Source organism: Cricetulus griseus, chromosome 5 (assembly GCF_003668045.3).
Source record: "Cricetulus griseus strain 17A/GY chromosome 5, alternate assembly CriGri-PICRH-1.0, whole genome shotgun sequence".
Classification (NCBI taxonomy): Eukaryota; Metazoa; Chordata; class Mammalia; order Rodentia; family Cricetidae; genus Cricetulus; species Cricetulus griseus.
In genome coordinates this window covers 121277839-121305276 of record NC_048598.1, presented here as the reverse complement: position 1 = coordinate 121305276, position 27438 = coordinate 121277839, and the positions used below count along the sequence as shown (strand labels likewise).

The 27438-nt window shown below is 44.6% G+C and overlaps 1 protein-coding gene across 4 annotated transcripts in view; it reads left to right on the top strand.

The window, feature by feature from the left end:
- Window positions 1-27438, top strand: part of Sipa1l1 (signal induced proliferation associated 1 like 1) — a 291536-nt gene that overhangs the window by 248159 nt on the left and 15939 nt on the right. For all 4 annotated transcript variants that reach the window (XM_027418435.2, XM_027418430.2, XM_027418433.2 and 1 more), the window contains 4 exons: window positions 6907-7053; window positions 11769-11893; window positions 14230-14348; window positions 17434-17876. In XM_027418435.2, the coding sequence (XP_027274236.1) occupies window positions 6907-7053; window positions 11769-11893; window positions 14230-14348; window positions 17434-17876 (834 nt within the window). The remainder of the gene's footprint in view (window positions 1-6906; window positions 7054-11768; window positions 11894-14229; window positions 14349-17433; window positions 17877-27438) is intronic.

Genomic DNA, 27438 nt, shown 5'->3' with positions numbered 1-27438 from the left:
TTCCCTCTCCCTGTCTCCCTGTCTCCCAGTTTCCTCCGCACCTCCCTCCCTCCTTCCTTCCCTCTCTCCCTCCCCAGCCTTCACTCCCACCTCTGACCTGTAAGTGACACTGGACTCTGTCCCCTGAAAGTGTCTTGTCCTGCTCAGTGCATAGTCAAGCCCAGCCTGGTCCCTTCCATTTCTCGAAGCTTGGCTCCCCATCCGTCTTCTGAAAAGCCACTTTGAATTTCTCTAATACTTTCTTTTCCTGTCTCTGCCTTAATTGCTCCCTTTGGGAATGTTGAGATCATCAGATTTGCTCACAGAATTTGATATATTTATCTTAATCCTATTTGTCTAAGGTTCCAACTTAGCCTGCCTTGTTCATCATTATAGTTTAAGAACCAACACACGCTGTGACGTCTAATGAGTTCCCAGTGAATAAGAGAATATATATTAATTTGGAAGAAAGCAAAAGGGTATTTTATTTTAAGAAATCAAATGATAAAGGAATATGCATTTTGTATGCTAAAACTTTGGTGTTAAAGCTGTATTTGAATATAACTGCTTTGGCTATTGTTTGTTCCATTTAGCAGACTCTTTATTTTAACATATATCCTGATAAAACTTGTCTAAGTTTGTATTTCACTCCACGTGAAACACAAGTTCTTGACTGAAGCTCTTATATGATTGAACCTGAGTTCTGGTGTTGGGTTGTCTTCAAGATAAAGTAGAAAAGCAGAGGGCTGGGTGAGGCTCACAAGCACTGGGTACAAGTTTTTCTTCCCCAGTGCTCCATGGGAGCCAGGGTGTGCTGGCATCTGATGTGGAGCTGGAATGGATGGGATTTGCAGCTCCACAATGTTAGATGATATTCCAAGGACGATTGCTATTCAGGCATTCCGAAAATGACAAAACAGCATGGGCTTGGCAAGCCTCCCAGCCCACTTTATGTGTTCTCCAGGATAGCCCAGGGAATGGCCGGCAAATGCACCAGTGTGGTGCCAGGCCCAGGCTCCTGAACTGCACAGAACGCCTGTCTCCCTGACAGCCTCCTGTGGTATTAGGTGTTCTGCCTGGAAACCAGGGCACAGGGGTTCAGGCTGTGCAAACTGGGCACTGTGAGGTGTAGCTGGTGAATCTGTTCTCCACCTTACCTCAGTAGCCATGTGTTGGGGCTAGGGTGTTCCCAGAAATGAGGTGTAGTCTTGACTGGCAGGGTCATGTTTAATTCAGGTTGTCTGCCATGCTGAAAACAGCCCTGGTGGCCTGAGCACCAGCAGAAGTTATGAGAAATGCTGCTGCATCCATCCTGGCAAATTAAATGGGCCTAAAAGGTGGTTGTAAAATTCAGGTCAGCTGGATTTGAGGAAGAACTGTCAGGTGGCACATGCTTCCCCTTGTGGTTTCCAGTGCCTCAGCCCAACATGCCATCATGGACAGCAGCCTCTATCCCTTACACGTGTACATGGCCCTTCTGACTGTTGTGACTGACCCAGCTTCCCATGTCAAGTCCCACATCAAGTGCATTTTCTTCATCAAAGCTTCCTCTTCCCTGGTGTTCCCAACTAGATCTGACTGGTAATGGGCCTCAGGCATCCTCTGCTTCTCTTCCGACTGTCATGTCTTTCCTAGGTATCACTTAAGATCTGTACCTGACCATTGTGTTCATCTGCACCAGCCTTGGGTCTCTGCATGAGTCTTCTTGGTTAATTCCCTCATTGGCCCTGCTGGTTGTGTTTAATACTCTGTGAATGAGGGCACACAGTGACTGAGAGAGAGGTTGTGCAAAGTCACAGCTGGTTATCGGTGAAGCTGAGATTGACATTGAACCTTCTAACTCCAGAGCCTACCTCTCAGCCAGCATGCTGCATGAGTAAAATCCACTACCACTCAACAGAAATTAGCAAAATGAGTTCGTGTTAATGAACTGAATGAGCTCTGGTCACATTCACTGGAGTGGAGGTCAGCTTCAGGCTCCTGTGCAGTTACACAGGCTCCACACTTAAACCAACAAGTCTATGCTCCACTATTGTCTTTGGAAATTTGTAATACTGTTGGAACAGGGGAACCCTATATTCTCATTATATGCTGGGTCCCACAAGTTAAGTGACTGGTCCTGCCTACAATTACTTTTGTTTTTCTTTTTTTTTTCCTCCGGAATTACCCTTAGATGTAAAGTTAATTCTTGTCAAGAGACACCCGGGGTGTGTGCCTGGCTGTGAGTGCTCACAGCTGTGTCTGAGCATTCTGCCTCATTTGAAGCGAGCTTTGTAGGGGGCTTGTGAAAGCAAGATTTCTAGGCCCTGGCTGAACAGCTGATGGGCTGAGGTTGGGACCAGCAGAAGCTCTTCAGAGCACACAGTAGGAAAACGTGAAAGAGGACAATGGGTTGCTTGAATCTGAGCACAGCCTGTGCAGAAGCTGCTGGGTAGGACGGTCATTCTATAACCTTGTATTGCTTTAGAGAATTCTGTTTACATCATTCTGGAAGAGTCCTGGTTGGTATGTATACTGATGAGGACAGATAACTTGGTCCTGTTCCCTGAGTAGATAGCATTTTAATTGCTAAGTTGTGGCAAAATGCTGTGCTTAATTATGGACTTGGGTATCTAATTTGTCAGTCACAGCTGCTGTTTGGAACCCTCTTGATTGTTCTTACCATTGGTCCACACTTGCACTTGGGTGACAGAGGGCCTTGTCTCTGTGGATGCATCTCGGCAGTATTGTCACTTAGGAATAAAAAGAAGGAAATAGAAGTGTAATTAATCCTAAATACCCAGGAAACTATCTTACCACTGACTACTTGGGCACCAAGAAGTCCTTACTGATGGTTTGGTAAACTGTAATCAGTCATTGTCTGGAGCGTCTTAAGCGTCACTGCTGTGCACACTGACTGTAGTCCTGTTGCGGGTCCATCCATGGGCAATGTTAGGCATGGGTTATTTTGTTGTGTATCTGGGACCTAGGTTTGGTAATTTTCTTTAGTATAATTTTAGCCTTTGAAATTTTCACACAGTGTATTTGATCATAGTCATCCTTCTCCTACCCCAGCTCCTCCCAGATTCCTCCCCTTAAATTTCACAGATGTGCTTAGGCTGTGAGGACCCAGCACAGGTCAGGGAGGTCATTTGTGCTGGGAGCTCATGAGAAGAGGCCACTACCCTTTTCAGAGTAGCACAGTGCCCAGCAGCAGCTAGCCTCCAGCTCTGCAGAGACTGCCGGCACCCAGACAGTCACACCTTCTGCTCCCGATCAGGTCTCTAAAACACTGGTGTGATAGCATTGGAGTCATGGTATTGGAAGCAGCAGAGTTGTACAGCACAAGGAGAAAGCCGATTCTACATTTTCTTTGCCCGGTGTTCATGTATTTGGAGATGTAAACACTTTGGGGTGGTTTTGCTTCAGCCGTTCTGTGTGTGTCCTCTGTGTGTGAACCGTCAGAAAACAAAGCCACCATTGAGTTCCATAGATGCAGAAGAGAGCTGGAATGAATGCCAGCCCTCTGGAAAGGCTGTGTTTTCGTTTTTTTGGGCTAACTCCAGTAACTCAATAGAATTCTGATACATTTGCCAACTCAAAGAGCTGGTGTTGAGAATGAGCTTGGAGTGTTTGAGTTTAATGTATGTTGTAGAGAACAGGCTACAGAAAGCAAGTGATAAAGCCAAAGATAAAAATCCTGTCTTAACTTAGCCTCAGGACCACCGTGCCCATCGATGTGACTCATCTGCCTAGATGCCACACTGGCCCAACTGGCCCAGGTCTTGCTGCCACTGATTTTCCCGTTTGTTTTTCTGTAGCATTTCTTCCTCTTTGCCGTGACAGGAAGGCAGACTCTGGGGGCAGAAAGGCGAGTGGCATCATCCTATTTAGATCTATACTGTTCCCTAATTCTTACTCAGTTTTTTGTTTGTAACTTGCTCTTTCCCTTCCTCCTCCATTCCAGTCCTGGTTAAATTCTTAGGAGAACACAGTATAGGGACAACCTTTTTTTTTTTTTTTTTTTGTACCCAGGTATGTCTTGATCATTTTCCTATCAAAACACAGTACTAGGTGTTGGAGAGATGACTCAGTAGTTAAAAGCAGTGGATGCTCTGAGAACCTGATTTGGTTCCCAGTACCCACATGTTAGCTCACAAGTGTCTGTAACTTCAGTTCCAGGAGATCTGATGCCCTCTTCTGACCTCTATGGGCACTGCATGCACAGGGCTCATAGACATACATATAGGTGAAACGCTCATATACATAAAATAAAATAAGGTGATTCTAAACAAAAAAAAGTACCCTAGATAGGGTTGAGCTAGGTTTCTCTAATTACTAAGTACACAGTTACCTACAGACAAACCCTGGACGTCCTCATTAAGATCTGTATGGTGACACCAGAATGGGTGATACCAGAAGCAGATGCCACAAGTGGGCACAAGTCGTAATCTGCAAAGGGGTGGAACACAGAGCAAGTGTCTGAGCAACCCCTGTGAGGACAGTGCTCTCACACTACTCTCCTCTACTCCCACCCCCCACCACCATGTATATGGAAAACCCTGTGGGGATTAGTCGTTGACCACCAGGAGCATGGCTTGTGATGGTCGTGGAAGATGTTCAGAGGTGGCCTGGTCTGGCTTTCCATCACAGTCCCCAGACACTAGTATTCTACTTGTCCTAGTTCACACTTAGAGCAGCATCCTCAGTAGTTGTCTCTCCATCTGTGACATTAATGGTTTTCTGCTGCAATCTTAGCCCCTGTAACTCCATCTCTGTTTCCACAGTTAAGAAAGCACACTGATTTGGTTATAATTGCTTTTAGCAAATTACAAATTCTAAAAGCCAACACTTTCAAGAATACCTGGCTCGGGCAGGGGTAGAAGGTGGGGAGTAGCTCAGTGATTAATAGTGGCTCACAACCTCTGTACCTCTCAGTTCCAGGAATCCAATACCCTCTTCTGGCCTTCACTGTGCCAGGTATATAAGTGTTGTATCTGTGTACATACAGCCAAAATAGTCATACACATAAAATAAAGATAAGTAAGGCTCAGTCCTGTGCGATAGGAACAGGGTGTCGGGGAGACAAATAAACGCAAGGCTGTTGTACTGTGATAGTACACAGAGTAGGCTATTATGGGGTGTGAAGAGGTTCTGCTCTGTGCATTCAGATAGAATATTGGAATTGGGGTTAGTGGGAAGCGAGGAAGGCATTCTAAATAGACAGTGGATGAGTAAAGGTGCGAGTAGAGTGGCTCTCTGAATCCTGGCCCATCTATCCACAGCCCAAGGCACAGGGACATGGAAGGGAGAGTAGTCAGGTGGTTTGGGGCCTTGAAGATGATGACAGGGGTCAGCTCTGGTCTTCTATCCTGTAGACAAAGGGAAACTTTGGAGAAGCTTCTAGCAATGGTTGCCATGGTAGAAGAGTGTTGCTAGGAGCTGCTGGAGGGATGGCATGGATGGAGCCTGGAAGTCAGATACCGGTTTGGGTGAAAGAGGTCGGAGGGCAGTCATGGTGGAGTCCAGATTGAACCTTTGGTTTTCAAGACCAGTACCCAGGATGCTAGGGCACAGTCTGTGTAGTACACAAATATACAACATAATTGGAACAGTTAAATCTGGTAGATAGGAGAGAGAAAGGGAAACGTGGTTCCAAGATGCTTAGCTTGATATAACAAGTAGAGGAGGATGGTTCCATTTGTGGCACAGGGAGAAAGCTGTTCCTTTTGAAGAGGCTTGATTTGAATTAGGAGAGGATTTAGGAACCACGTCTAGGAGACAGCCAGAGAGAACTCAGATCTGCCTCATAGATAAATTCGGAGTTAGACTCCTAGCAGCTGTCCTTACTCTGTCTCCACTAGAAAAGCATCTTGGTATGGTTCTGTTAGCCCTTCTGCCATCTTCTGAGTGAAATTCCTTCCCCATCTGTAGACTCACTGTAAAAATGGCATTATTCTATCAGCCAGGCTCTGGCCCAGGGTTTCTACTCTGCTTGGAACTGAATGGCTTCACTTTAGAAGTCTGTTGACCATGCCAAACACATACCAACTGTCTCATTAGTGGACAGCAGCTCACACAAAATAGGCTCACCTGGCCTATTGTGACCTGGGGAATGATTTAGAACCCATTTCTTCAGCCATCTCATGGAACCAGTCTTCTCTACTGGTGGAGCCCAGGCATCTGCAGGTGCTCACTTTTGAAATAAAGTTGCTTTGTTACTAAGCCTGGTCACTGTTGTCAACACATACACATGCCAATAGCTGCTCTGTTGCCAACTAGAATAGAGAATAGAGAAGGTTGAGGGAACCTCTGTCTGCCCTGCCTACAAAGTTTCAGCGTCTACCTGGATAGTCAGCTGGCCAATATGCCAGGGCCAAGACACAGCACATCCCTGCTGTGAAAAATCTACAAATGTAATTCTGGGAACTTTTTTTCCTGTGGAATTTCTTAGTGTGGGCTACTATCAACCAGAATTATAAAAACTAGTAGTCAGAGCCTGAACATTGCAAGATTTGAGTAATGAGATAGGAAAACAAAGAGGCACTTGAAGAATGTGCTCATGCAGTGGCCATGAGGTGGGTGGTGTGAGAAACTGGGATTAACTGCTGGTTAATGTCTCTGGGGTTCACTTATCCTCTGTTCTGCCAATGTGGAGACTGTATAGCACTTCACCTGATTGAATCCTGGCAGCTTTGGAAGTGTGTATGTTTCTAGGTCTTTCCACCTATAATTTTATTTATGGGTTCCACCCCCTTCTAGGCAGTTTTCCAGCTGTTCTCTCTGGAGCAGTATTAGCCAGAGGTTTCTCTTGTGGGCTTCCATCATTTTCACATTTCCATGAGACCACTGCCTTTGCGGTGTTTATATGATGTCTTCTGCCATGCACTGCCTTGTGGGTTTTCTCTCTTGAGTTATTGACTTCATGTTTTCCCTTCACACTTATAGGCTGTCTCCTGGTTCAGACATCTATGTGACAGTCTCATCCATGGCTTTGGCAAGATCCCAGTGCCGTAACTCCCCCAGTAACCTGTCTTCATCCAGTGAGACTGGCTCTGGGGGTGGCACCTACAGACAAAAATCCATGCCCGAAGGGTAGGTATGCCATTTGTCCCCCCTGGGGAGTGGTCTTTCATCAGTGTTCTTCTCTGTGTTGAGTCATGTAAAATGATACCTATTCATACAGGCCTCATAAAGCTCCATGCAACCAGCAGGGAAGATGGAGCTGATGCTCCAGGTAGAGGAATGTCCAGTGGCTAGGTCAAACCCCTTCTGAGTAAGATGATCAGTGTATAATCAGTGTAGCATCAAAGTCAAATAGCATCAGTTTCTCATCACACGTATTGTCAGTGTCTCCGGAAGGATTTTGTCACTTCCGAATACTTCCTCCAAAGTGAACTCAGCAAAACATTGCTTGCACTGAGTCATATTGCTGCTGATAGAGAGAACGATAACCACACCCTAAGCTTGAAATTGTCTTGTAAGATGCTCGTGTTCTCTGTGTAGCCTTGACTGTCCAGGAACTTACTCTGTAGACCAGACTGGCCTCAAACTCACAAAGATCCACCTGCCTCTGCCTCCTGAGTGCTGGGATTAAAGGTGTGAATCACCACTGCCCGGCTGCTGTTTTCTTTATAATCCTCATTGACACTAAGTGCCCCAAAATAACCATTTGTCAGGCTGAGGCTGTAGCTCTGGTATGAGCACTCACCTAGCATGAGGCCCTTGGTTCTGTCTCCGGTGCCACTAGAAAACAGAACTAAACTAAAGTCAAAGGGGAGGGAACTACACCAATTTTAAAGTTCACTGTGGGGTGAGGGGACTGGAATGTCTGAGGCTTGGAGGTAATGGTCACAGAAGCACAGCATAGCACACACAACTCGCCTCACACAGACTAAGAGAACCAAGCCGTTTTCTCTGGTGGTCCCAACAAAGAACTTGAACCATTCAAGTTTCCCAAAGATTGATTAACCGATGAACACATAATTTGGTAACTTTCCTGAGATTTCACCATGTCAAAAATTAACAAGCTACTGATAATACCCTCATAGTGGGTATTTTTTCACTATGACTAGTATTCAGTTGGGGTTTAAAAAAGATTTATTTGCATGTCCATATGTGTTCTGTTTGCATGTATGTATGTGCACCACGTTTATGTTTGTTGCCCTTGGAGGTCAGAACAGGGCATCAGATCCCCTGGAACTAGAGTTATGGATGGTTATGAGCTGCCATGTGGGTCTGGGACTCAAACCCAAGTATTCTGGAAGAGCAGCCGGTGCTCTTAACTGCTGAGCCATCCTCCAGCTCCTCCGCTGTTTTTCATAACGGTTGGATATGAATATGTTGTTGGTGGTGCTGAATGTTTATATTAACAGAAGGTAGGTGATAAAAGCACTCAACAGTATGCCTTCTCCACCTTGTTGTTGCCCCAGTAGCCTGTTTGAAGTGCATACATCTTACTGTAATTGCTTCAATGATAACTAGAAGATAATTTTAGCTTTTCTTCATCAGTCCCTGCAGAGGGGTTGTGAGTCACTTATTGTACTGCACCACAAGCCCAACTAATTATTTCTTATTTAAATTAGATTTTAAATGGTATGATTTGCCTTCACAATGAAGAAATCAGCATATCTTCATCATTATTATAGCACTAAAATGTAAATGAGCTAACAATAAAAAGGTTTTTTCCTGTCTGTGATACACTCTAAATGTATATCAACAAAGCAAGTGGAGACATTAGTGCTGCAGTTGATGCTAAAAACCGCGAGTCCCATGCCCCTAATGCTCCAGTTTTGTTAACAAAGTGGTGATTATTCCACCTGCATCCTAGATGATACTGAGGGGTTTCCCATCTTTGGTGAGCTCACTTTGGATTGTAGACAACATCATGTAATTTATTTTGTACCTGGGGATGACCTTTTAAAATAATAATAATAGTAATTATAACTATAAAGTGTTGCCTTCTATATACCAAAGCCATTTTGGTGTTGGTTGTTTCTTTTTTTATTGTTTTTCAACACAGGGTTTCTCTGGATAGCCCTGGCCCACCTCAAACTCAGGGATCTGCCTGTTTCTCCCTTCCAAGTGCTAGATTAAAGGCGTGCATCGTTACATAAAGCTTTCTCATGCACATCTGTGAGGCAAAAGGTGGTCTGGCTCACTGGTGTGTCTTGCTGTTGCCCATGAAGTTTGATCCTGAAGTTCCCCTAACCCAGAGCAGCTGTGTCCAAGTTGATGTTGAAGTATGTGTGTTCTCCTGGGCACCTGTTAGTGTTAGGCATGCAATGTTGGTGTTCTCCCTCACCTCAGGGGGCCTCACATCTGCACCTGTGTGGTGTGAGCGTGTTCATTCTTTGGTCCTAGAACATTGAGACTATCCTAATCAGTTGAGAAGTGTAACTGAATAAGGAGATTCATAGCACCTGTGCTATTTGACTAAGGGAGAAAAGATACATTACAAACATAAGAATGGAATCAGAGATAATGAAAAAGCAATTTGGTTTAAAGACTGTGAGCCAGGGGGTAGCTCAGTAGTAGAGCTTTTGCTTAACAAGTACAAGGCCCTGGATTCAATCCCTAGCAAAAACCAGACAACAACAACCAAACAACACAGCATAAGGCTATTGTCCCATCTTAGAAATGCATTTGAAGACAACAACCAAACAAACACAGCATAAGGCGATTCTTCCATCTTAGAAATGCATTTTGATGCCACTCAATGAGAGATTTTTTCTAGTTGTCCCTAGTAAAGAATTATACTTGTCTGTGATGGCATCTAGGAGCAGGTTCCAGCCCATCGTGAAGAAGTTTCAGAGGTGCCAGCTTCCTACAGAGAAGTGGGCAGCTTGGGTGGCTGCATGCCTGGCCACTGAGTGTGTCCTGGGTGAGCCCAGTGATTGCTTTAAACTGCTTTCAGATACCACCAGTGCCCCAAAATGTCAAGTGTGTCTCCCACAAGGCCCTCTGAAATGAGGCCAAGTGTCGGATTTAGACCTTTTGTCTAAATCCCTCAAGGGCAATATGTTTGTCTTGGGTTCTCTGACACACAGCATCTATGTAAGGAGTGAAATGCTTTTCAAGGCAGAATTTAAAGCGTCTTGGTATTTACAGTTCTCCTTTAAATTTGGAGATGGAGAAAGTTACCTTTTAGTTTTCTCTGCTACAAAAAAAGAGTGAGATCTGAATCCATGTCTAACTGGCATCCTTACCCTATCTTAGACAAGCCTTCCTTCGGTGTACAGTTAGAGTAGGACCAAAGGATCAGTGTGAGGATTCTCACTGCTTAGGGGAGAGAAAGCAGATTTGATAATCTCCTCCTCTCCTACTATTTTCATAAATAAGGGTTATTTCTTGGGCTACAGGCGTATACAAGATGGTTTTTCACAGTGAGCCTTAAAAAGGGTCTTCTACCCAAGATGCACAAATTTTACTGCAGCAAATATTTTTGTGGCCTTCTGTATTTTCTAAGTCTTTTGCCTAGATTTTGCTACCTAGAGCTTTGTGATGTAATTGCCATGTTGTGTATAAAGAGAATGAGACAGAGCTCAGGGTTTTTTTTTTTTTTTAGTTCTACTGGGTCACCAGTTTCAACTCAGCTCCATGTTTTCTCACTCCCAGGGTCCCACCTTTCCCAATATAGAGCTCTTGCAGGTCCTGACCATCTTTCAGTCATCACAGTTGTAAAGCACAGCCAGCAGTTGGTACAGAGCCTTTAGAGGACTATGTTATCTATTAAGTTCTTCTGAAGTTCATTAGTTAGTAACTATCTTAGTTAAGATTTCTATTGCTGTGAAGAGACACCATGACCACGACAACTCAAAAGAAAACATTTAATTGGAGCCTGCTCGAAGTTTCAGAGGTTTAGTCCATTATCATCATTGTGGGCAGCATGGCAGTATGCAGGCGTGCATAGTGCTAGAGAAGGAGCTGAGAGTTTTACATCCAGATCTGCAGGAAGAGAATGTCACACTGGGCCTTGCTTGAGCATCTGAGACCTCAAAGCCTGCCTCTAGTCACATACTTCCTCCAGCAATGCCACACCTACTCCAGTACTTATTCTATCTATCCCTCCTAATAGGGACACTCCCTATGGGCCTGTGCATGCCATTTTTATTCAAACCACCACAGAAACCATGGAAAACACAGTAAATGTCCACATAAATACTTGTCTTCTACACTCTGGCCCTTTCTGGTCTAAGAATTCATATCAGCATTTGTGCTGTATTGATAGAGATATATGATTTTGTTAAAAACAAACATTACTGTTTTTTCAAGGGGAAAATCAACCTGGCTCACTAGCTGCAAAAGTATATATTTACCATTTTACATGCCAGCTTACCTACTTCCAAATTGCCCTTCCCAATAGCGATTAAAATTCATATAACTAGCAAGTGGCTTGCATATACCATAAATAGTAGTTGTCTTTGTTTTTCAGATCATAGAGTACATTGCTCAGAAAGTAATTGATCCAAGAGTAAATTAATGATTTAGTGTATTGTTGATTTAAGAGACACAACCTCCCATAGATGTACTGTTTAGAAGATGTGTATGAGTGATTTCAAGTGGCAGTCTGAACTTGACTCTGTGGGCTGGTGGACTGGGGCTTCTTGCTCTCCAGGCCTTCTGTTAGCAAGCTCCTTGCCCTAGTTAATACTTGGTTTCAATAATAAGCATACCTTCCTGAGTAGAGAGCTGTGTCTACGTGCACAGACGTGCAAGCAGAAACTGGAAATACCTGTCATCAGAACTAGGACTCCACCTTGTGGGTAAAGATTCTGATGTTTCTTGCTTTTGTTTGGGAATAACCACAGGTTTGGGGTGAGCCGAAGATCCCCAGCCTCCATCGACAGGCAGAACACTCAGTCCGATATTGGTGGCAGTGGGAAATCCACACCCAGCTGGCAGAGAAGTGAGGACAGCATTGCCGACCAGATGGGTAAGTAAGTGATTTATGTAAAAGTGCTTTCAGAGCAAGGTGACCTCTTGCTATTATCAAAACATGGTGTTGTAAAGGATGCCCCAGTTAGCAAGTGTTCGTGAGATCTGATCTCTGCTGGACTAGTGCACGTGAAAGTAACAGATTAAGAGCAGGGGCTCTCAGTGACCCCAGACTTCAGCCAGAGTGGCCCAGGGTCATGTTTAATGGCCAGTCTGCTGAAGCTCCTATATTCTCAGTACCTTTCTTTCTCCCTGTTTGCTTGCTTGGGTTGGTTGATTGGTTGGTTTTTCCTTGTGCCTGGGAAGATTGTCTATTATTCTTAAAGTAAAGGTAGGAAGAGATTGAATTCTTGTTTGGTCACATTTGTATATTGGTTAGAAACCCTCTCCTGCCTGATGGATGCTTAAAAAAAATTTCCCTCTGCTCTTAGACTGTCAAGTAAGAAAATTTCTGAACAAAACGGCAGGATGAAATGAGTTCAGTAGGGAGCTGTCACTCAGGTCTCTGGTGCATAGCCCTATGTGGAGAAGAAATCAATATGTCTATAGTGGCACCATGAACACTGCTTGTGACAATATAAACTTTAACAGACACACCAGAAGTTTGATGCCAACCCAATCCATATAATCAGAGACTTGGTCGTGAGCTGTCAGGCTGGCTCTTCATCCTGTCATCCTGTGCCTCCATCCTACAGTCTGTCTTCTGTTTTCTGAAAGAATTGCAATCAACATGGCTTAAAGAGATACACATTTCATGCCTGAAACAAACATATAAGGCAAAGAAAACCTACCCTATGTTTCCTGAAGGTTGATGGGTTTGTCCTGTGTGAATGACTGTGCCCAAGTAAATATATGAAAGTTGAAGAAGAGCAGTGTAATTCCTAGGTCCTGAAGCCTCACTTTTTTCCAGTATGGTTTGTTATTGAAGCCATCTGTCACTCCCCAGTCTTATCCCACCCACCCCCAACTCTGAAAACCTGAGCATATTCTGCTTGCTTCCCTGCTCTTGACAGAATGTCTTTAATCCATGTGTTTTGGTACTGTTGGGATGGTAACATCATATATGAGCAGGCTCCTCTGCAGCATTACCTTAGTGGCTTTTTCTGGCTCCCAGTGCACACTCTGACAAAGACTGCAGCAAGCCTTTGCGTGCCCAGGGTCATACTTCCACTGGGAATCAGAAGGTGTCTGGGCGCCAGAAGAATAATTACACAGTTCATCATACATCCATATTCATCCCCTCACATGAAGTGCTCTCCAGTCTTCTTTCTCCTGCATCTGCTTGAGTGTAGTGGCATCTCACTCTGCACAGCTCATGATGCCAGTATGCATTTGGATGAATCCCCTGAGCACACTGGTTCATCCTTCCAGTACAGTACAGCTTTAAAGCAAACTGATAGTCAGGTGCCCCTAGAGCTGGCCTTGGAAGCCATTTCACTATACTGTGAAATGTGTGATTAATGACTTTTCTTCTCTCACAATCTATTAGCTGAACATGGTGGCTCATGCCTTTAATCCCAAGCTAGGGCATGGGGGTTGGCTGAGTCAGGAGAGTTGACCTCCCCGCACTTGGTGTGGATGTACCTGGTACCTGCTAGGCAGACTCATCCATTCCTGCTACCAGTGTGCTGTGAACTTCTTCCTGACAGCGTGGGCAGGCTCAGATTGATTCACAGGCTCACTGGTCTCCATGGATGTTTGTTTCTACCTCACTGCTCCTGGAACAGGCCTGGTCCTCTGCAGGTCAAGAAGGGTGTTGGAGAAGTCCGTAATTCTTGTTAGGTCTAGGCAGTCGGGGTAAATCACTACCTCTTGTTTGGGGGACAAAACCTCTTGAATGCCAGTGTGGAACCTGAAAGGAAATGACCATTTGAAGTAAAGTAGCTGCTGTGCATCTGTTGTGTCATGCTTAACTTACAGTTATAGAGGACCTCGGGGATGCAATTCTTTCTGTCCTTGAGTAGGATAATTCACAGGTAAAAAGTTCCCAAAGTGTGATGGTAAGTAATGTGTGATCGCATCCGTGCCTGTCTAGGGAATGGACACTGAGCTAGGTTAGCCTCACTGCAGTGACTGATTATTCTGAACTTTCCCCAAAGCAACAGTTCTGAACTTTGCTGTGTTGTTCATGGTCTTTGGTTTGGTGGCACTTGGCTATGCTAATGTGTATTATGTATGCTGTCACCAGCTGCAAGCTTTCTCCATCAGCCACCTAGTTTGACATGCTGTCTCAGGTACCCAGAGTTGTCTGGTCAGCAAGCTCTGAGAGATGGGTGGCAGGCCGTCTGGTCTCCATGTGGCAACTGTACCATAATGTCCTGTGCTGTGTTCCAGAGCCTACGTGCCATCTCCCAGCAGTATCAAAGGTACTGCCTGCTTTCCGAGACAGCCCCAGTGGGAGATTAATCCGGCAGGATCCAGTGGTTCACTTGTCTCCAAACAAACAAGGCCATGTAAGTTCACCGTGAGCTTAACGAAATAACTGATTTCCAACAATGTATTGTGATACCCGTAGTCTGAAAATGGCACCCACCTGCTCCATCCCAACTCTGCGTGGCAGAAGACAAAGGTACCTTACACTTGGGGTTTGCACAGTCCAGATTCTGAGCTGCTTTAGTGTAAACTTTATTCTGAGGAGTAGATCTGTATCCCCACAGGTCTTTAGGAATGTTCAGGAATTCAGAAGTCCTAATGACAGGCCAGATCAGACAGGTCAGGGCTGACCATAGCCCTGCCGCTTCTCCTGTCTGCTGTGATGGTATATCATCCTTCTGTTCTAACATGGTTTCTCATCATCTTTGGGTACACAAAGCATTTTGCAGTTATCGTTCACTCCCTGCCCCTACCTTCGTCCCTGTGTGGCAAGTGTGTTTGTGTTCAGGTCACTCACTAGGATGGGGAATTCTCTATTTTACGTTTGCTGACTTTGAGGGTGCTCAGACTGCACCAGTTTCCTTTTAGAGAAATGAATATTGAAGCTAAAAACCAAGTGAGTATGTGTCCTGTACTTCGCCCTGTAGATTTGCTAGGACCCATGTTCTTCACAACTCAACTTGTATATGATTGACATCTGAACCAGTGTGAACTTTCCCTTTCTCATTATCAATTTTATACTGACTGCCTAATAAAATAGTATTTGGAATACATGGTGAGATCAGTGTTACTTAAATTAGTTTTTCCTGTTTCTTCTTACTTTCTGGCTATGAGAGAATTTCAAATATATTTCAGCTCACTCTTACCCAGGGCAGGCACATTTAAGACTCAGAGGCCACCTGTCACTGGGGTTCCATGGTGACAGCTCAGGAGCAAAGCTGGAGGAGTTCTGCACAATTCCCAGGTGCACACTTGGTACCCCAGCACTCAGAAGGCAGAGGTAGGAGTGTATAGCCTGGGCAGCATATTGAGATGACATCTACAAAACCTGAAGTTGAGTAATTAAACAGATTATTACTGAGAAAGTTAGCGTTCCATTAGTAAAGTGGGGGATGGTGCCTTTTCAAGGTGAGGGTTTCACTTCCAGGCAAAACAGGTGTCCTCCTGCCTGGTCTTGGCCAGTATCGGGCTTCTCTCCCTCCACCAGCAGATGCGCACATGGCGCTTTCTCGTCTTCTTGTCCCCAGCAAGTAGCTGGGCTTCCTGTCTCCCTCCCACTTAAGTGTCACTTCCCAGAGCGCTTGCTCAGCCTGCAGAACCATCTGTACGCCAGACATTTGTCCAGGTAGCTTCTAAAAGCTCGTTTCTTTGGTGATGTCTGTGAAACATCATTTCTAGGCATCTGAGCCACTGCATTCACATCTTTATTGAGATGTCACTCACATACCATAAAATGTGATTTAGTGGCTTTTAATATAGTCAAAGAGACTCAAGATGGCTCAACAGGTAAAGGCACTTGCTGCCAAGCCTGATGACCTGAATTCAATCCCCAAAACCCAGCAAACTGTGTTCTGACCTCCACACACGCACTGTGGCATATACCTGCACATTCACCTAAATAAGTAAATGTAATTTATACTAATATGCACATAGTCAAAGAGTTGTACAGTCAACACTGTGGTCTAATTTCAGAGCATTTTATTACTCTGAAAGCCTGTATCCTTCAGTAGTCAACTCCAATTCCCTATCCCTCCCAAGACCCAGGGAACCACTTAATTGACTTTGGGCATCTATGATATGTCTACACTTGCCATTGCACTTCAGTGGAAATCATGTGATCTGTGGCCTTCTGTGTCTCAGTTCTTTTATTAAACACAGATTAAAAATTCTTATCTATGTTGTAGCTATACCTGCATTCCTTTTTGGGACTGAAGAGTATTCCATTGATGAATGGATGGATATATATTTATATGGGAGATTGTTCTATTTTTAATTTATTCATCAATCACTCATTAGGCTTGTGTCTGCTTTTGTCTGTTATGATTCTTGCTTCCATAAGCACTCAAGCATGTTTTTGAATATACATTTTTATCTCTCTTGAGTCTTCATCAAGAATGAAAATTGCAGCTATTTTACCATAGTGACTGCCCCAGTTTTCATTCCTAATAATACTCTCCTTTTTCGTCTGCTGTTTTGTTTGGAGGTTTTCTTGTGTGTGTAAAGTCCTCACTCTGCTTTGCTCTGCATTTCACTGTGGCCAGTGACACTGAGCTCCTTTCCATGTGGTCATTGACATTTAAATGTCTTCTCTACAGAGGCATCTGCTCATGCATCACACCATTTTTAATGTATTACTTGAAACAAAAAGCTTTTGGTTTTGACCAAATCCAGTTACATGTTTGTTGTCCTCACTAAAAAAACATGGTGTTACCCACAGTCAAGAAAATTATACCTGTTTTTGTGTCATGTTTTTCAAAGCTTTAGCTTGTACATTTAGGTCTTCCATGTCTCTTAACTTTTTTCTCTGCAGTAAGGATTCAATAACATCTTGTTTGGTTTTTTGTTTGTTTGGTTTGTTGGTTGGTTGGTTGGTTGGTTGGTTTGGAGGGTTTTGGCATGTGAATATCCACTTCTCAGTACCATTTAGTGATGAGACCAGTTTTTCCCCCTAATGAAATTATCTTGGCATCTGTGTAGATCTTAACTTTCAGCGCTAGTTGGAAAGCTGTCTCCTTAGTACATGCTAACTGGGGAACCACAGAGTTCAGACTTAATTCATCTCAGATTATGCCTGCTAGCCACTGTGTTTGGCTTCTAGGGTCAAGCACACTTTCTAATTATAAGCCCTTTGGAAATGTCATTTCCTTTCTAAGTTAAGATAATAAAGATGCCAATGACAGCTTATATATAGTTTTTTTTCTGGTTAAAGTGACCTCTGTGCCATTTTGTTGTTATATTGGCCTAAGTAAAATAATGGAAAAAAGATTCTTGGAGGACATGTATCATCTCTGCCAGGGCCACCACAGATGAGCCCATCAGTCTGAGTGCTGTTCCCAGGCATTTTTACCTTATTTTGACTGGTTATTGCGCTTTGTAATTAGACACATGCCAGAGTGCCCGCCCCCCATGATCCCTGCATGTAAGTAACTCTTGCCTCTCCTGTAGTCTGACAGCCACTACTCCAGCCACTCCAGCAGCAATACCCTCTCCAGCAACGCATCAAGTGCCCACAGTGACGAGAAGTGGTATGATGGGGACCGCACAGAATCTGAACTCAACAGCTATAACTACCTGCAGGGCACCTCTGCTGACAGTGGTATCGATACCACCTCCTACGGCCTGAGCCATGGCAGCACGGCCTCCCTGGGGGCTGCCACTTCATCACCTCGTTCGGGGCCAGGCAAAGAGAAAGTGGCGCCCCTGTGGCATAGCTCCAGTGAAGTGCTCTCCCTGGCAGATCGGACCCTAGAGACTGAGGGCCACGGCCTGGACAGGAAAACAGAGTCCTCTCTCAGCTTGGACCTCCACAGCAAGAGCCAGGGCGGCTCAAGCCCACTGACCAGGGAGAACAGCACCTTCAGCATAAATGATGCTGGGTCACACACCAGGTCAGTGCCCTTCCAGCCTCTGCCCTCAGGGTTCCTCACCTCCACCTCCCCTACTTTAGTGTTCAGCGATGTCCTCAGGGCCACTGGAGTTTGTGTGCATTTATTTATAAACATTGTATTTTATATGCTGTTATATTTTATGCCATTTATTTCTCAACAAAATTGTTCAGTAATCTTAATGCTTTATTTCAGATTTGGAGAAAATTCTGCAGATATATTAATTGGAAACTTGAGTTGTTTTTTTTCTTTTGATTTCCCTAACTACATTCCAGAATTAGTTTTCTAATTTTGATTTTCAGCATTGATTATATATATATATATATATATATATATATATAATGAATATAGAGAGCTGCAGATTTTTGAAGATATTTGAAAGTCTAGACTATATTTTTAGACAAAGTGGTCTTTCCTAAGATTGGCAGCCTTTCCAGCTTCTTGCCCTCACCCATGGCTTACCCCATGTTTCCATTACTGGTTCCCGACAGTGACACAGTGGTGGTGGAAATACCCATCAAAAAAGCATAGCTAAGGTGCAGGGTGCCCTTTCTACAGCGGAAGCACACTCCTGCCATGTCCTTGGTCATCACTCCACTAAGCAAAACAAATTCCGCTCTTCATTTCCTTATGTTCACAGTTTTATAGGATTCTATCCTAGGGAGAAAGCATTCTGCGCTACACCTCTGCATCTCTGCTTGTTCCTCCTTTCCCTATTACTGTTGCAAGCTGCTGGTCAGTATGTAACTGGTGTCCCTCCCACCTGGCAGTGAAGACTAGTTTAGCATTGGAGTTTTCCAAATGATAAGCCATGTGTGTAACTGTCTGGTAAGTGCCAGATCTTCTTGATGGGAAAAGATGTCTACTTCACTGGTACTTAACTTAGTTCAGCACTCAGCTTTCTCATCGAGTCTCTGTTCTTGCCGAGGAGTGTTAGGTTTCTTTCAAGGTCCAAGCTGTGCCTCTGTTTGTCATCCCTGCATTCCAGCTTATTGTTAATTGTGAGATTGTACTTGGGTTCCGTTTCTCCCTGCCCCTTCCTCCCTCCAAGCCCTCTCATATACCATTCCCCATGCCTCTTCAAATTCCTGGCCTCTTTTTTTCATTAATTATTACATGCATATATATGTATATATATATATATATATATATACATATACATACACACACAAAAACATAGATAGATAGATAGATAGATAGATAGATAGATAGATAGATAGATAGATAGATAGAGATAGATAGATTCCTAACTGTACCCTGCTCAGTTCATATAATGGTATTTGTGTATTTTCAGGGCTGACCATTTGTCACTGGATAGGATACCCAGCTGCAGTGCTCTTCCCTGGGGAGGACCACCTCTCCCACCCCCAGCTTTCTGCAATTACCTGTAGTTCTTTGTGTGAGGCTGAGGCCATGGGGGCTTTCCCTCATGCTGTATGGTGTGTTTGTTGGTGTGCTCCTTGTTCAGTCCATGCTTGGGTGGTCGTGTTGCCGAGACTAAATAGGTGTAGCATTTATCTTGAGAAAGTGTCCTCTGGATCCCATTGTCCTACAGCTCAGGAGCTAGAGTATTTGGCTCAGCAGGGTAGGGGATGTGTCTAGAAAGGTAGAACAGAAAGGCGACCCCTGAATGCCATTAGCAGTGCAGACAACCTGGCAGAATAGCAACTTGCTGGCCACTCTGTTGTGACCCTCCATCGTATTAGCTAGACTGCTAACGTCCCTCGGAATGTTCAGGACTGACTTGAGCAGTTTCTAGAAACCTAGATTTCTGTTTCTTTGGTTTTGGTTGCTCATTTGAGAAGGGGACCTTTTCCTAATGACAGTAGTCCACCTGAAGGGAGATCCTTGATCTAACCTGAGGCAGCAGAAAGTGAGCTCAGGAGAGATGGTCTAGAATGGTGTGACCTCAGAGCAAGGTTGAGAAGAGCTTACCATGTTGCCGAACCACAAAACACTTAGGCTGTGCCGTGAAAAGCCCAGGGATCAGCACATGTACATACACACACACACCACCCCCCACTCCCTGGAAGCAGGCACCTGGGTTTTTACTGTGCTGACCAGACCTGCCAAAGCCTCAGAACGGATTATCTAGATTTTCTGCTTCAGATGGGCTGTGTGGAATCATTGAAGTCATTGCCTAGAAATAGCTGTGCTATTGGAAGTCAAACTTACTTGAGAAGAATGTGGTCTTTCAGGAGGGCGACAGGGCTTCCCACCCACCGGAGGCTTGAGTCACACTGGTTTCTAGACTCCAGTAAACAGGCATGCTTTGTAACTAGGGTCTGTTGGTCTTGGCAGAGTGAGTTGGATAGTCAGAGCTGTAGCAGCCTCCCCTTTCTGGAGAGAGAGGGGACTAAGCCACAAATGTGCATTACTGGGAAGCTGACTTCACAGCAAATTAGAGTGTGTGTGTCCTCTGCAGACAGGAGCAGCAATTAATGTGGAGATCTCTTGACAGTGCATAAAAGAGCTTGTACCTGGGACTTGGTGACAAAATGTAAATTACAGTGATTAAGTTCTCCTCCATGTTTCTGGCTAGGCTGGGCCTCCCCTCTGTCCTGCAGTCCCCCCCTGTTGATGACTGTGCAGGGTTTTTGTGGCACCCCTTGAGAACTGCATTAATTCGGGTTGGTAATTACATGGGGAGTTATATCTAAATGTCATTAAGAGAAGCCATCCCTACAGATAAGTTGCCATGGGGGTAGAGAATATGCAACCTAGGTTCTGATTTTTATTTTTTTATAATTGCTCTTTTCCTTTTAGATCTTAAAATGTATCACTCAAAAATCAGATTTATGGTGAGCATAGGAGAGGTGAAGGTAACACTAACTTTAATATATTCACTCAAAAATTTTAATGCATTCTTAATAGCTGAAGTTTTGGTTGTCCCTTAAGAGTCCTGGCCATGACAGTAGGCAAGCTCAATATATAAGATAATGCCTCAGTAATGAAAAGTGACTGTAAAGCCCCAGAGCGTTCTGGTTCAGCTGACCCTGACCTACAGAAAGCTTAAAGAGCCACCTAATACTTTTACACGTAGACACCCATGTTCGCAGGCTTCCATCACTGACAAATGCCTACACAAACAGCTCACTGGAGAGAAGACTTTGGTTCATGATTTCAAGATTTCAGTCTGAGATGTGCTGGATCCATTGTTGGGGACCAGGGTAAGGCAGGACACAACGTGGTGGCAGTGGGAGTGATTGGTGGAGCCTGCCCCACCTTGTGGTGGCCTAGAAACAGAAAGACAGACACACAAGGGCAGCAAGAGCATGCCCTCAGAAACCCATTTTGTCCACCTAGACTCCTAGTCTCAAAGTTTTCACCACCACCCCAAAAACGCCACTATGTTATGAGTCCTCCGGTGATCACTCCTTTATTAGCTCCAAGCCCTGTGATCAGTCATCTCTTAGTCAGTTAGGGACCAAGCCTGTAGCCAGAAGTTCTCAACCAGTGGGTTGTAACCCTTTGGCAAACCTCTAGCTCCAAAAAATATTTACATCACGATTCAAACCAGTAACACAATTATGGTTATGAAGCATCCAGGAATATAACTTTATGGCTGGGGGTCAGCATGACATAGAACTGTATTAAAGGTTCACAGCACTAGGGAGATTGAGAACCACTGTTTTTAGCACATCAGCCTTTGGGGGAGGATATGTCTGTCACACTGAACTCCTATCACTTCTTATTGTAACATGCCAACTTGGCATGTTAGTGAGCCCAGACCTCTTAAGTCACTCTCGTTAGCCAGCTATTCTGCTTGCCTCAGAGTTCCTCTTTGCTTCCCAAAGCCCCCTGAGAGCCTCTAGGTAGTTGGGACCCACAGTTTTATTGTCACTCCATCAAGCACACATACCCTTGGCCCCTGTGCTCTCAAGTACCACCTTAGCATATCATCAGAGGGATCCTGATGGTCAAACAGGAAACAGTGCCCAGTCCTAATGCTCCCACTTCCGGCTGGATGACTCAAGGTCTCACTAAGAGATTCAGCAGTCACATAAATTCTCAACCCGTGACTCCAGAAAAGCACACTCCATTTCCGAGCTTGCTGCAGACACATCTGCTTTCATGTGTAGGGTTTAGTACTTACATGTGTAAGTACTTAAAGTACTTAAGGCCTTGTGTGTCTAGCACGAGCTTTTGGAAGTTATTTCTAAATAAAGGCTTTAAAAAAAAATCTTTATAATGTAACAAGGAAGAAGTTGGTCATTCTGATCATCACCAGAGGGGCAGGTTCAAGACCAAGAAAACTGCCCGCCTGTAAGACAGCTCAGTTTTGTGAATGGGCCTTTTCTGGTTGACCTCATAAGCTAATGAATTGTTCGTGCCAGAAAAGCTCTTTTCCTGGGAGTGGTGAGGGGGCTTCTTGGGTGGAGCTTACATGGCCGGCTAGGCTGTCTCTGTGGTCTGTCTTACAGCTGCTGTGTTTAAACTTTGTCCTCCAGATCCTGGGCCTCTTTCAGATGTGAGAGAGAATGCTTCCTGCCTTGTTTAGAAATTGTTCCATTGTTTTTATATGCAGCGCTTTTTGCTCTAGATCTTTTCTGGCTGGAATTTTGTCAGTTGTTAACAGTTAATTAATTGCCTGTCTTCTTCACCCCTCGTTCCACCCCTGATTCCCAAGTACTGAGAATTGAACCCAGGGCCTTACATTTGGTAGCCAGATGCTGTACCACTGAGCTGCATCTCCAACTCTTTACTTTTTGATTCTGAGAAGGATTTTTCTAAGTTGTCTAGGCTGGCCTTGGACTTCTGATCCGCCTGCCACAGCCTCCCAAGTAGCTGGTATTGCAGGCCTGTACACCAGGTCCAGTGATCTTCATTTTTCTCCCTAGGTTGAGAATACTGTTTTTCTAAGTATTATATAGACTAGTTCAGAATTTGAAAGCACAGCCTCTGGAATCCGAAACCCAGAACTTTGGTTGAAAGCTCCATCAATAAGTTTGATTTGTGCAGAGCTCTGAGTACAGTGAGCATTAGGGATGCATTGTTTTGCTTCTGTTGATCCAGCTTTAGCCAGTCTGGATGAAGTATCTTGCTGGATCTCCTCCAGCCTGTAGGAGTGATTACTATTTTATCTGGACTTGAGTGAGCAACCAGCAGGAGTAGAAAACTGAACCCGTGTGTCTGAAGTTTGAAGTGCATGTTCAGCAATGAGCCCTGTGTCAAGGCTGGAGGGTATGATCAAAGCTGCCCCATAGCTCTGCCCCTCACGCAATCCTTCCTCAGCTCACATGCAAGCACAGGCCTTCCAAATGCATGAAGTAGAGGCCCAAAGCAATGCAGCAAGTGCAGAGGCCATTGCTTGCCACTTTAAGCATCCTCTCAAGGTAAGAATATATGCACATGCTTCATTTAGGAAAAAGGGGGCCCTGTAGAAGAGGTTCCATGACCTCTGCCAGAGGCCAGCCTGAAGCAGTCTTCTCTTTGTCATCATGTTATCGCATACCTTCAGCTACAGCCAAAACACTTTTACTTAAAGAGAAGTGGTTTTGCTCAGCCAAAACCTTTCTAAACATGGAGGTTAATGTTTGTCTTTTGTTTTTACTTCAAAGGTTAAGAGAAGATCTGGTCAATTCTATTCGCTTTAACCTAGCTATTGGGTAAAGTCATTCACTGTATTGAAAGAAGAGAAAAAAAATATACCCTTTACCACAGGCAAATCAATCGAGAGACTCAAGGACATGGATATGAGCCTGAAATCAATGCCAAGTCTCTTCTGCCACTGTCCTCCAGTCACTCTGGGCCCATCTCTTACCTGTCATCTCATGATACTGGCTCTGTTGAGAATGAAAAAGGTTATCACAAACATAACCTTTGAAATGTACCCAAGGCAAGAGAGCACCTATTTATTTTCTTAAGCGTCATCCCTACTGTGAGCGGGTGTTTCTGTTCACAGGCTTGTGTCTCTCACAGCTCCATGTGCTCCTCAATTCCCATGGTGCTGCAGGCTAGCACATCTGTGGTCCACATTTACATAGTTGGGTGCTACAGACTAGCACACCAGTGGTCCCCAGTGACCCTTGAGGCCTCTTCTGCACCCACCTCATTCCCCAGGCTGCACATGCATGCTCTATGCTCACCAGACACTTGCTTCTTGCAAAGGAGCAGCTTTCTTTCCTGAGCTCACTCTGCTCCCAGCCAACTTAACCACCAGACTTCTCTTGCCTGCTTCCCCTGGCGCTTTAATACTAGTGTCTCCTGAAGCCCTCCAGAATCATGGAGCTGAGAGTAGAGAATTAACCAGTGTTGAACACAGTAGGAGGAGTCCTGATTTATCATTATCCTCCATTATCTGTCACCCAAAGAGTTGTTATTTGCACAAGCGATCCCAGGAAACCCTGTCAGCTACCCTCTCCTTGGTCATAGGCCAGCATCCAGCCTTTGCCCAGATTTTGTCAGTCATTTGACAGGTGACTAATTGCCGCTTTTCCCTCTCTGAAAATACCATCTTCATAGGCCAGTACTGAAACTCAAGCCCGCATGCCCAACTATTAGATATCTCCAAGCCCCGCTCTGGCAACTCCCCATAGTAGACAGTGGGCAGCTGCTGTTGGTCTCCGTGGTGATGCAGACATTTAGAAGGGCATCCCCACCCCCAGTACACAGGATTGGTACCTAGAAATTTCATTGATGACGTCTGTGCTCCCCCATCCTGCTGGCTCCTTTCTTTGTACGGTCAGTAGGCAGATGCAGGCCTCACCCACATTCCTAGTGTGTCTTCTGCAAGTGGCCAGCCCCTCCTATAATGGCACAAAGGAAGCCACCAGGGCTACTGCACCTTTATTCATGGCTTACTATGAGCCATAAGTCAAGATGAGAAGTCTGGATGGGTCAGACTGGTCCAGGCTCCTGGCCACCCTGTTGTCCTATCTTTTATTTCTGTGTGTAGTAATACATGTGTCCTGTCTTCCTTCTCAAAACTCCTGCTCTAGAATGGCCAGGGGCTCCAAAGCTGTTCCATTTCTTAGGAAAGGGAAAGCATCCTAGAGTGTAGATGAAAATTGGAGTCACAGAGTCCAGGGACATCTGGCTGGATGCTCAGATCTGCTTTGATGGTGCTTACCATCAAACTGGATTTTCATATAGTAGAAAAGGAATCGATAGGACATCATCATCCCAGTGTTACCTGGTTCTTTTTCCTTTTTGCTCCATATTATTGGCTCATTACCTTACACGGTTCTTAGGAAGGGATTCAAGGCACTATAGGTGAGACAGAATCACAGCATATTGAATTAACAAGAGTTCTCCAGGATAATGAAACAGCCCACCTGTCTGGGTCCCCTTAAACTCAGGGCTGTCAATTTGCAGTCGGCTATAGTATAATTAAACTCCCTCCAGAGTCTCTTGGTGGATTATATGGCTGTACTACCTGGAGGTGGACTTGGCCAGCAGATGGTCAGCTTCAAGGAGCTCCACCCAGAACCTGGGCCAGAACTATGTAATAAAGGAAGAGACCACCTATTTTTGATAGCAGTTCTTGGTTCTGGGAAATAAGAGAATCCTTAGAAATGTTTCAATACACAGGTTTTCATGACTCAAGAAAATATAATATGAACCTGCAACTCCTTATTGACACCGGCTCCTGCAGGGACCACAGCATTGCTTCAGAAACATGATATCCATGGCTTCAACTCCTGGATCTGGGCAGTTGGGGATTTGACCAAGTTAGAGCAGTATAAGCATTTCGACTGGACTCAAGCAGTGCTTCTCAAATCCTGTGCATACTCAGAGAGATTTTTGCCAAGTCTACAGACACTGATCCTTAGGTCTCTGGGATTAGGTCTTCTGTCTCCTTAGGTCTCTGGGATTAGAACTCCAAGGTATATGCATTAAAGGTGTCCCAGGTGGAGGTCTGGCTCTGCTGCTGGAGGTGTGTACACTGAGGAAGGAAGATAGGCCCATGAATTGTCATTCGTTTCTGTTTCTGCCTTTGTTCCCAGATGTAATCAGGTCTTAAATTGGGCGGTCTGGTTATAACCATTAGTAAACAGAAGTACACTGGCATATCACACCTGGGACTGAGTATTAGCCGTCATAGTCAGGGATAAAAATGAATGATTGGGTTCAGTGGTCTTGGCTCTCCTAGTGAGGATATACTTGTAAACACAGCACCATTTGTAGGTTTAATTATCTTACAATAAAAATGAAGTAATGTTGAGTTTTAAATATAGTTTGAATAAAGCACTGTGTGCATCCATTATCTCACGCTTGAGATGGATTTCCAGCTTACCTTTGATTTAGCCATGTCTTTCATCATATGTTGAGTGGTTAGAGTTGCCAGGGACTTTTCTAAGCATGAGGTATCCAGTAGCAAGCAAGAAGAAGGGCATCTCAGCCCTCCTGGGTTTATACCCAATCAGGAAAACAGAGTACAGACATAATCAAGTATTCAGTACTCTGCATTGGGCAGACACTGAGGAGAAACTACACAGTAAGTATTTCGGTAAGAGCCTGCTAGGTTCCTGGGAGTAGTGGCCACATAGAGGTAAAGTCCACCTTCAGAGTCTATGTTCTAATACAGACACTCCCCAGATGTCAGTTAGAAAAATAACAGTTAAATTCACATAGAAAAGAAAGCCACACATAACATACACACTGCCATCTCCTTTGAACATTTCCCAGCCTCCTCTTTAACTTTCTCTTGGCATAGATCAGTGCAGCTTAAGCAGAATGACTTGTAAATTAATGAACTGTGTGATTTATTTTCTATTCTCCTGGCAAATTATTTCTGTTTTGACTCAACTTTAGCCTTCTAAAGTTGTAGAATTTTTTGAATAGCTATGGAATAAAAGCAGAGTATTTGAAAGTAAAGTGGCAATTCAAGGGTACCTCAGGTACACTAGATTTCAGAGCTTGGGTCATGAACCACAGCAACCTCTGGGAACTCTAGTTCTGGGCAGGACAGTGGTGGCACACGTCTTCAATCCCAGCACTCTGGTAGCAGAGGCAGATCTCTGTGAGTTTGAGGCCAGCCTGGTCTCCAGAGCGAGTTCCAGGACAGGCTCCATAGCTACAGAGAAACCCTGTCTCGGAAAACCCCCCTCCCCCAAATGTGAGTTCTCAGGTTGCCCACCCTGTCCCACCTACTGCACCAGCATCTCTGGAGAGGGAACATAGTCAGCATTTTTAACATACTGCTATTTGAGAGCTGGCTCATGTGACTATCCAAGGTTACTTATACATCCAAGATGTGTAAGTTCTGCTCTAAACACCAACCAGGGTTAAGGCCTGGGACCTCATAACTGTGTTCTAACTGTGTGTGAAGAGATCCTAAAGCAAAATATAAATTTTAAAATCTGAAAACCAAAGACTAGAATCTTGTCCCTAAATAACAGGCACACCCCACCACCACCGCCCCTCCCACCTGTATGCTGTTTAAGCTCGTCTGTCTGGGGCTGCCCTCCTGCACTGCAGAAGCACCTTGGCTGGCGGCACGGCCTCCCCTGATGTGTGCTGTGCCTCTGGTGCCTCTCTCTGCAGCCTCTGAAGTCTCGTTTTTTTCCTTCAGTTCATGCTCACACTTTGGGTCTTCTTTCTGTAGCAGAAATCTGCTGTT